We start from the raw sequence: 10,209 nt of genomic DNA, 5'->3' as shown, positions 1-10,209 counted from the left end.
CCCAGGAAGGACATGCTCTGGAATGAACTGGGCCCACTCTTCTGGGCAAAGCTTTATGGCCAATGCTGGGCCTGGCCGGATATTCCTGCCACGCAGGGACTGGGGAACAGTGATCCGGGAGGATGCTTAAGGGATGGTTTGTTTGGACTAGGAGAGATTCTCGGGCCTTAGCTGTTCACTTCACTCATGAGCCAAGCACCTTTTGAAACCAATAAGATTAAGAGCCTCTCTACATGAGACGCCTTGGCATGTGTTTGACAAGTGTAGGGAGACACAATGTTAGCTGGGAACTATAGTTTAAAAAGACAGAGCTGGCGGAGATTGCTCCTCAGATGTTTGTTAATTTCATCTTCACCTCCCCAAAAGCTTGGTCAATTTCACCTCTCCAGTCTAAAACTCTGGGATTACAACCAGAGGGCAGTGAGGAATGGAAATGGGCTGGAGCTGCCTTCCAGAGCTGGGCTTGGACCTGGAGAGGTTCTAATGGGCGGAAGTTTCCCTTCTGGCATTTCACAGCCCCTTCACACAGCCCCAGTGTATAGCAAAGCCTTCGCCCTGCTGCTGGCTCTGTCTTTTTAAACTACCCTTCCCAGCTAACACTGCATCTCCCAACACATGTTCTTCAGATGTCTCATGTACAGAGGCTCCAAGCCACAATAGCAGCCTCTTGCCTGCTAACAGCGATATTAGGAGGCAGATTGCGGGACGGAAGGATGAGCTGTCCACCTCCGATTCAACTGCAGGATTCCTGCAACCAGCTCCAGAGTGGGGCCGCAGAACTTCCAAAAGGGTAGCTTGCCCAGCGCCAGGACACAAACAGCCTAGAGGAACAAGAGTTTGAGAAATGATTTCGAGAACTTGAGGGGAAAAAAAGGACAGACCGGTTTATCCCGGCACAGTCAAGCCCTAAAGCTTTTCTTGCCAGTGTGAACGCTTGCCAAAAAATAAATAAATCTCACATAGTGAAGGACCACGTCAGCAAAGAGACGAGTGCCTGTGGACACTGGCTGGTCTCTTTTTCTGTAACAGAGCGCTCAAACCTGACCCAACCCAACCTCACCCAGCAGGTTGATATGGTGTGGACCAGTAAGAGCTGTAGCACCGACCTAAAGCATGGCTGTCTGACCCGAGGAAGACAAAAACGGTGGACAGCCTTCTTTATTACCTTCCGAGGGGTGGGGGAATACTGTCTAAAAGACCAAAGTAAATGGAAAGCAAGAGGGAAATTGCTCATTTAAAAAAAAAAAAAACCAACCTACCACATGCACACGGGCATCAGGAATCTCTGCCCTCCTCCCTCCTCCTTACGCTTCTTTCCCATACCATAAGGGAGAGTATTTGGCCGACAATCACTCCTGCATGCCCCTCTGGTCCAGCCGCTCCTGTGCAGCTGTGTGATCCACACAAGGAAAACGGGGAGGGAGCAGCCACAGCGAATTGTGAGCAACCACAATATGAGTCTGCCCCCTGCCTTTGAGACGCATGAGAACAGCGGCCCCTGCTTGATGGTTATGTCCGTGTCCTCGACATGCGGGCAGGGGCTTCCTCATATCCCTCATGGAGCTGCTGCTCCTCTTCCTGGTCACGGCCTCAACCATTTCTCGGGCATCTCGCTGATGCAAGTACAGACTGAGAAGCATGGCAGAAGCAACGCGTCCCACCCTTTCAAAGCCTGCCAGAGCCACCCCACCTCCAGTAGTTCACAGGGACATGCTCGTGAGGTTCTCGTGGCTGAGGATCCCTTTTCGGGAGCTGCTGACTCCATGGCTGCTGCTGCAGTAGTCCTGAAGGTTGTGGCGCAGAGTGACGAGGGCTGAGCCGAGGCAGGCACGGTTTGGGGCGTGCAGCCCTCCTGGCAGCTGAAAGAGGACAGTGGCCACCCCAGCCATGCCGTCGTCCGTGGGCTCCAAGGTGATGGGCCCCACCCGAAAGCTAGAGTAGGAGTAGCCCATGAGGTGGGAGAGGAAAGGCTCTGAGCGGCGGAAGTGAGCCACGGGGTAGGGCACCTCGTGGTAAGGTTTCAGGCGGCTGGGCAGGGGCTGGGCGGCAGCCAGTGCTGGATGCTTGTGGGGGCGGGCGGGCAAGAAAATCAGCTCAGCAGCCGCACCCAGGGTGTCGGGCTCAAAGTAAATGGTCACCTTGGCAAAGGGCCGGCTGGCCATCTTGGTCATCTCCTGTAGGTGGCGCCGTTGCTCATGCCGCAAGTCCAGGAACTGCTTGACCTTCCAAAGCAGGACACAAACCGAGAGGAAGAGGAAGAAGCAAGAGAAGAAGACGGAGAAGAAGACAAAGAGATCGATGTGGGCCTGGTCCTGCCGGAAGGACAGCAGCCCCTGGGACTCTGTGACGTTGGGGCTGGTGCCCCCAACCCCCAGCAAGACAATGTAGAACCGGCTGGATTTGAGGGCGTGGATCTCATGGGGGTAGGTGATGACAACGCGGTCTCGAACACCTCGGACGATCAGCACGGAATGCTGCGCTCGCACGGTGATGTAAGTGATGAGGCCATGGGTATGTTTCTCTCGCACGGGCGGCGAAGTCTGGCTTCCGTTATTTGCACCGCCGCGTCCGGTCGCTTCATCGACCGGCGACACCACCCGTACGGAGTGCATGCCTGTGACCCGATCCACGTCCACGGCAAACGTCTCATACGACGTGGAGATGTAGACATCCACACCGCCAAACGTCACGTCGATGGTGATGCGAATGTCCACGTTGGTGAACTTGGGCTGGACACCGAAGAAGACAGTGCGTCCAAGTGGCAAGTTCTTGATGTTGGGCTCGTGAAAGCAGTTGACCTGGGAGGTGGGGTCAAAGCAGCTCTCTTGATCCACAATAATCAGCCGATAGCACTGGTGCCCACCTACTGGGTTCCCATGGAAAAATTCACGGCACTTGGCACACTGGGGAGACAGGAGAGCAAAGTCAAATCTGGGGCAGCTCAAGCTATCTCAAACAGAGCTCCGGAGAGGTGGCATGCAGATTTTCTACATCAATCTCAGGCTATTCTTCCTACTCAAGAATTAGGATAAGTAATTGGACATTTTATTTATTTTTTGAAATTCTGCGGCCCGTATAAAAATGCAAATCAAATCTCTTTTGTGTAATGTCTCTTATTCTGCTACATTTATCCTTGAGCTCTAGAATAGCAAGACTTGAGTCCAGTAGCACCTTAAAGACCAACCTTAAAGATTTCCCAGGTATAAGCTTTCAAGAGTCAAGTTCCCTTTATCAGATATGAAATGTGACCGTCAAGAGCTTATACCTGGCAATCTTGTTGGTCTTTAAGGTACTGTGTGGTATAGAGTGCCATCAAGTCATAGCTGACTTATGGCAACCTCTGGTTGTGTTTTCACAGCAAGGTACAGGAGACCGGTGGGGTTTTCATGGCAAGAGACTAACATTGCCTGCCTCTGCAACCCTTGGAGGACTCCCATCCAATTACTAACCAAGGCAGACCCTGCTTAGCTTCCGAGATCTGACGAGATCCGGCTTGCCTGGGCTATCCAGGTCAAAGTCCTTTAAGGTGCTACTGCACTCAAATCTACTCCAGACCAACAATGGCTACACCCCTTAATCTACCTCAAGCTCTCATTATCCTGGGGAAGAGCAAGTGAGAGCTATGCCCTCTGGAAGTTAAGCTCAGTATCTTGTTCCTGAGATTTCACCAGACAATGTACAAAGAAGTTCAGCTTCACAACCATCACATTGTTTTTAAAGATGTACAAGTGCAAAAAAATTCATAATTCTATATACAGCTGCAAGAGCTGTATAGATTAAAAACACGATTATAATAGCATGCGCATGTGTGCATGTGTGTGTGGATATCCATATTATGAGCTCATCCCATAAAATTAATTTTAAAAGCTCTCAATATTTGCAAAACGCCTGTTGGATTCTTCCTGTTCCACAGACAACCATGCTTCCTTTATTCAGTTCTCCAAGTACTACGAAGACCTCTAAGAAACTCCAGATCATCTCATGGAGCTCTTCATGCACAATTGCTTCAGCATATCCAAGTAAAATAATATGTAGCTCACGTTGTATTCAGCTTTGTTGAGTCTCAGCGAGAAAAGGGGGGCAGGTGAAGGTGGAGCAAACTAAATAAAGAAATAATTTGCTTTCCCAAATGCCAGTACTGGTGGAGCAATCCCACCCCCTGTGGTGGAAGCTGTCTTTTGGCTGGACACACATCGCCTATGCTTATCTTTGTTGTTTGGAAAAAAACATTTCAGAGGGCAAGGTGTTCAGTAACAATTGTACACTAACTTGAAATGGATTTGTCTTGAATTGGCCTGTGGCTCTTCCCTTCAGTAAAAAGAAAGCACCAAGTGGAACTTGCAATCTGAGTTCTTATCATCTCTCCCCATATCCCTTTTCTAGTGGCATCGTCAGTCTTCAAAAGCTTCCTGGGAATTCTAGAAAACCAGTCTGTCCGGTTCTTTCCAAAGAGTTCAAAAAAGCCAGCTCTAGCCAGAATTTTCCGGACACTTGCCTTTTCTTCCTTCTCATTCTAGGACATCCCCGTACTTGGTATGCCCCAGTGTTCAGCTCTGCCAAGACCCCCACCCTCCCGCACCCTAACCCTCACCCCCTACCTGGTATTTGTAACAGTCCTTTTTGTCGGACTGGGCGCTGTTCTGGCAAGGTCCAGTCTCGGTGTTATTCTGGCAGGGGCAGTTCGTCCCATCCAGTTCGTTGCAAGAGTCGGCGTGGCCGTTGCACTGGCATCTTCGGGAGGAGGGAAGAGAGAGCAAGGTTGAGGCATCCTCAGTTGCCACACCAGGCCAGGGCGGAGGATGGCACTGCAGCACAGAAAACTGACACAAGGAAGCCCCTAGGAAATAACGCAACCTGCACCGTTCTCTGCTGTACTGAACTGAATTGTTATATAGCCGAAGACCATTTTCTGCTACACTAAAAATCTCAGGGTGGGATTCATCTAGGGCAGGAAGTGATCTTGCAAAGGAGATTTCTTAACGGCAGAACTACCAACTCCCTCGCCCAACAATAATCATCTACAGGAGGCCAAGAAAGAAAAAGTTCCCCATAATAGTTGGGGGAGGGATCTATAGGAGAGCAAAATGTTTCCTCCCAAGAAAATATATGATGGAACACTCAAGTTAAAAGTTATTGCAGCACTGTAGAAATGACGGCATTATTTATTTACTTTACTTGGAGTCCATTTTTTCCCAATGAGACTCAAGGCAGATTACACCGTGTAAATCGATGCAATTGATAGACTGATAATATGCCACATATCAGGACTAAGATTACAAAAATCTGAAAACTAATTGTAAATATTAAGCACAGCATGTTCAACCATGCAGAAATGTATTATGTAAGTAGAAGACCATGCATTAACAGCAGGATAATAGATGCCGCAAACAGGTAATACATACTATACACAGCGGTACAGTCCATAGACCCGTTCCCCTTATAAAAGGGTTTTTCTGAACCTAGTCCTATCACTGGCGGGGCGGGGGGGAGGCTCTCTCTCGATCACACAACAGGCCTTACTTGGTACACTTCCCCTCCAGCAGGAAGTAGCCTTGCAGACAGCTCTCACATTTCTCCCCAAAGCTGTTGTTCTGACAGTTCACACAGACAGCCACGTCCTCGGCTGGTCCTTCTGCTACCCACTTGGGGATCTGCAACAAAGACAAGGGGTCAGGAAGGAAGACTGGCAGAACAACATGACCCCCACCCATCCTCTGATGCTTCCCTGTGATCTGCCAAAGCTGCTGAGGCTACAATACAGGTCCTCGTCACCTCAAAACTGTGGTACAAAAGTCTGGATACCCTCTTCAGGAACTGCCCGTTATTCATTCTACTAATGGCAGGCTCTATGCAGCATGCAATCCAGTCGGAACCCCCAAATTATATCAGAATCTCCAGCATTCCCGTTTGGTGAGCGAGCGAGGGAGGAAGAGCTGTTTCTAGCCCTCAGGGGTGCAGAACTGTTTGACAATATAAAGGGGGGAGAAAGCAGAAGTAGAAAAAAAAACCCAGTGCAAATCTTTTTCCCCCCGGTATGATTATTTGTACGCAGTGAAAAGCACATTCACCATGATGTGTGATAATTACAGATGTGTCCACTTCACTAAACGCACAAAGAAAATGCAAAGAAATCCAGATGGGTAGCCATGTTTGTCTGTAGCAGTAGAAAAGAGCGAGAGTCCAGTAGCACCTATAAGACTAACACAATTTGTGGTAGGGTAGGAACTTTCGTGAGTCACAGCTCACTTCTTCAGATACAGCTAGAATGTGAGTCCATCTGTCCTTATATCTTGGAGAGGGGAGCGACTGCAGAAGCTGAATGATAATAGCTGGTGAATGACAATAGCAGGCATGACTGGATAGGGTGGGGTATGCAGAGGGGTAGTGGGTGTCGAGAAATCCAGTTCATAAATCGGATTGGCGGGCGAGGTGGTGCCCACTGCAGAAGTCAATTCCCAATCTTACTAGGCAAGTGTTGCACAGCACCCTGCACAGAGGTGAGATGTTAGCTGATGGACAAACTGGGGAGGTGCCCTGGCCCCATGCTGAGCGGGAGGCTTGACTGTGCTGGGGGCGGGGGGGAGGGAGAGAGAAGAAGAAGAGGCTCCCACCACCGCCACTCCTGCCTGACCCACCCAGGGCTTGAGCTGCCTGCTTGTGGCAACAGCTTTCCATGCCTGCCACATCTGAGGCTCAATTAAAAGAATACACAGGCCGTTTCCACACGTATTACCTGTCTGCAGAACATCGTGCGAAAGACCCAGAAGACAGCGTCTTCTCGTGCGAAATTGCGCCAGGAAGACGCTGTTATCTGGGAATTTTCCACGAAAAACTCCCGGATAACAGCGTCTTCCTGGCGCGATTTCGCGCGAGAAGATGTTGTCTTCCGGGTCTTTCGCACGATGTTCCACAGGCAGGTAAGACACGTGGAAACGGCCACAGTGTGATAAGAGCAATACCAACAAAACAATCCAAACACTGTGAGAACAGGTTATTTAGAATCAATACATAAAACAGTAATAATACTTTATAGAATAAGCTCTTTATAAAAGATACAATATAGTTTTAAACACATTTACACAGTATCTACAATACATTTTAGAAATAAAATTGAATTGTAATTGGTGAGTATCTTTTACCATTAGAATTTTAATAACTGACCCTGCGTGAAGTTCATGACGCATAAGGAGGTCTTTTTGTTTGCAGGTATTGTTGTGTCTTAGGAACAAGTTATTTGTCCTATGAGGAAATTGTGGTTTCGATAAAAGCTAAGCTGAAAAGAGGAGAAACCTTGGGCTACCCGTCAGCCTAAGCCGAAGTTTAAAACAAAGGGCACGCTCTATTGAAAATGGAATTTACAATCTAAAGACTAATGGTCATTACCAATATTGTGGACTTTATTCTTCATTGTGTTTGGCTATTATAAGATGGAAAGTAAGAAAGTATATATTGTGTTATAGATATTTTGTAAATGTGTTTAAAATGATACTGTATTTTTTATAAAGGGCTTATTACATAAAGTCTTACTGTTTATGTATTGATTCTAAATAGCCTGTTCTCACAGGGTTTGGAACATCTGAGGCTCAGGCCGCCAGCTCCAGGGCAATACGCACCCACGGTCTCCTAGGCTCAGACCGCTGGCTTCCAAGGGGCCAAGGCTGCCTCCTGCTTGGCCCCAGTGGTGGTGGCGGGCAGAGGGATGAGTGTGTGTGCAGAACTGATTCTAGGGCCCCATCTGGTATTGACCTATAAGGCCCTGTGTGCAGACTGGGACCAGCGTATCTACGGGACCGTCTCTCCCCATACATTCCCCGGAGGACACTCTGATCAGGGGACAAACAGCTGTTGGTGGTCCCCGGCCCCAAGGAGGCCTGCCTAGCCTCAATTAGAGCCAGGGCCTTTTCGATCCTGGCTCCCACCTGGTGGAACGCTCTGTCTGCTGAAATCAGGGCCCGGCAGGACCTGCTATCTTTTCGCCGGGCCTGCAAGACAGAGTTGTTCCGCCAGGCATATGGCTGAGGCTGGGCCTCTGCTGGCCTGGGGGGAAAAAGGGAGGGTATAAAACCCTCCCTGTGAAGACTGTCCACCATCCTCTTTTAAATGTGTTGTTTTTAATTAACACAAATTTTTAATTGTATTTTAATTGTATTTTTAATACGTTGTTATCCGCCCTGAGCCCACTCGCGGGGAGGGCGGAATACAAATTTGAAATAAATAAATAAATAAATCCTGGACTTCTGCCCAGGGTCCCAGAATCACCGACACCATCAATTCCGGCATATCTCTTTGCACTCACCAAGGCAGGCTCCAGCGGGTAGCGGGCAGGGTCCCGGCGGGCTCTCTCGTACTCTTCCTGTGTGATGCAGATATTGCTGTTGCCCCGGCAGAAAGCATGGCACGGGCGGCAGGACCCTCCATTCAAGGCTGAACCGACGAAGAGCGGCTGGCACTTTTCACAGTGTTCTCCCTGAATGGGGGAGAGGCGAAGGGGCAGAGAGGAAGAGGTTGGAGGGGAGGCGGGGGGGAAAGGGGGCTGCAGGCAGGGAACTGGTTGAACAGCCCTCCCTCTCCGCAGAGGCCACGATACGCAGACTAAAAAGTCTACAAACGCTGAGTCTCATCAACGGGGCAAAATGCTAACCCAGAACAGAATGGTAGGCAAAGAGAGTCCTGGAAAAGGGCCTTCCTCCCCAAAAGAAGAGAGAAGAGCAGTCTCCTACCTGTCCTACCTGTCCACTTTGCACGGGGCTGGGGCTGCCACTTTGCAGTAGCGATTCACACTTACCTTGCAGCAAGCCAGGGCTGCCGTCGCTTGGGGTCAAGCAGTGGACCCCCAAGCTATTGGCCCACCAAACCGTTGCACAGCAGCCTTAATGGGCCCCTGCTGCTAAATCAAAGAAATGTGGCTCCTGTGGCCAGCTGGGCTCTCCCCCCTGTCTCTCGCCCCTAGCCCCATGCTTGCCCTCACCATGGTATTGTTGAAGCACTCCACGCACTGATCCTGTGCCTCCACGCCCTGGCAGTTGCTATGCTTGTTGCACTGGCACTCCACTGAGCAGTTCTGCCCCACGTAGCCAAAGTGACACTGGCAGGCGTTGGGCTCCACGCAGGTCCCGTTCACGCAGCCCTGGTCACAAACCGGCTTGCAAAGCCCAGTCGCACTGCAAGAAAGGGAGGGGATGACAGTGAAGTTTTTCGGTCCGTCTGAAGATCAAGTCCAGAAGCGAGCCAAGCTGGAGTTGGGAAGGATCAGTGAAGTATACGGTTCAGTGGGACATTGGGGCAAAGAAGTGAAGGGTTAAGGAGTACAGAGTGGAATCTGGGAAGCGAGCAGGAGAGATGCCGGAGAAAGGGGACCGTACGGCTGAGAAAGACACTGCATGGACAGTGGGCAAGTTGGAGTAAGGGGCAGAGCAGGGCGAAGGGGTGACCATCGTACAGAAGGGATCCCACGGCAGAGACATAGTGCAGAAATCGGCTCAAGAAAGCAGCCAGAGATGGTAGCGAGTGGGAAAGCTAAGCCAAGGTAAAGAAGAGTAGATGCAAGAGGGCTTAGAACGTGTATCCAAGGATTAACTGGATGATCGGACTCTTTAACTGCCTGAGCCGGATGCTGCAGAGTTTTGGGACATCGAAGGGGTTCAGCTTCCTGTTCTGGCCCTTCCCCTACTCTCACGGTTGGACCCAGCTGGAAACTGCAGCTGGAGCAGCTGGCAGGAGAAACACAGTTCTGCCCCTTCGGCCTTTTTGGCTACAAGAACTCTAAAATCCATAGTGAGGACCTTCACCTTGCCCCCTTGGCACAATCACACCCAGTTGCCTGCACAGGCGCTCCCTCACACTCACTTGTCCAGCATGTAGCCGTTCTTGCACGTGCACTTGTACCCGTGGGGCAGGTCGTTGCAGTTCTGCGTCTCGTTGCAGTCGTGGTGCCCGTTCAGGCACTCGTTCTCCGGAGGGCACGCCATGAATGCCCAGTCTGCCTCCATATTGCACAACGGAGATTCTCCTGCAAGGGTACAAGGACAGGGCAAGACACCGTGAGAACCATCTGGGGCTCAGGCAAAGCTCTGGAAGGGGACGGTCCTATGATTGCTCCCACCTACCCCTTGTTAAATAATAATAACAATAACAATAACATTTGATTTATATACCGCCGTTCAGGACAACATAACGCCCACTCAGAGTGGTTTACAAAGTATGTCATTA

At 50.1% G+C, this 10,209-nt stretch overlaps 1 protein-coding gene across 2 annotated transcripts in view; it reads right to left on the bottom strand.

Moving 5' to 3' along the window:
• Positions 1-1,140: 1,140 nt before the first annotated feature.
• The window catches only part of MEGF8 (multiple EGF like domains 8), a 54,217-nt gene continuing 45,148 nt past the window's right edge, over positions 1,141-10,209 (bottom strand). For both annotated transcript variants that reach the window (XM_054999226.1, XM_054999227.1), the window contains exons 38-43: positions 9,847-10,009; positions 8,969-9,161; positions 8,297-8,467; positions 5,521-5,651; positions 4,599-4,731; positions 1,141-2,903 (exon numbers count right to left, since the gene is read on the bottom strand). In XM_054999226.1, coding sequence (XP_054855201.1) covers positions 1,701-2,903; positions 4,599-4,731; positions 5,521-5,651; positions 8,297-8,467; positions 8,969-9,161; positions 9,847-10,009 — 1,994 coding nt within the window. In that variant the 3' untranslated portion in view covers positions 1,141-1,700. The remainder of the gene's footprint in view (positions 2,904-4,598; positions 4,732-5,520; positions 5,652-8,296; positions 8,468-8,968; positions 9,162-9,846; positions 10,010-10,209) is intronic.

Source organism: Eublepharis macularius, chromosome 15 (assembly GCF_028583425.1).
Source record: "Eublepharis macularius isolate TG4126 chromosome 15, MPM_Emac_v1.0, whole genome shotgun sequence".
Classification (NCBI taxonomy): domain Eukaryota; kingdom Metazoa; phylum Chordata; class Lepidosauria; order Squamata; family Eublepharidae; genus Eublepharis; species Eublepharis macularius.
Note: the sequence above shows the minus strand (reverse complement) of the source record. Positions and strands in the feature narration are given on the sequence as shown.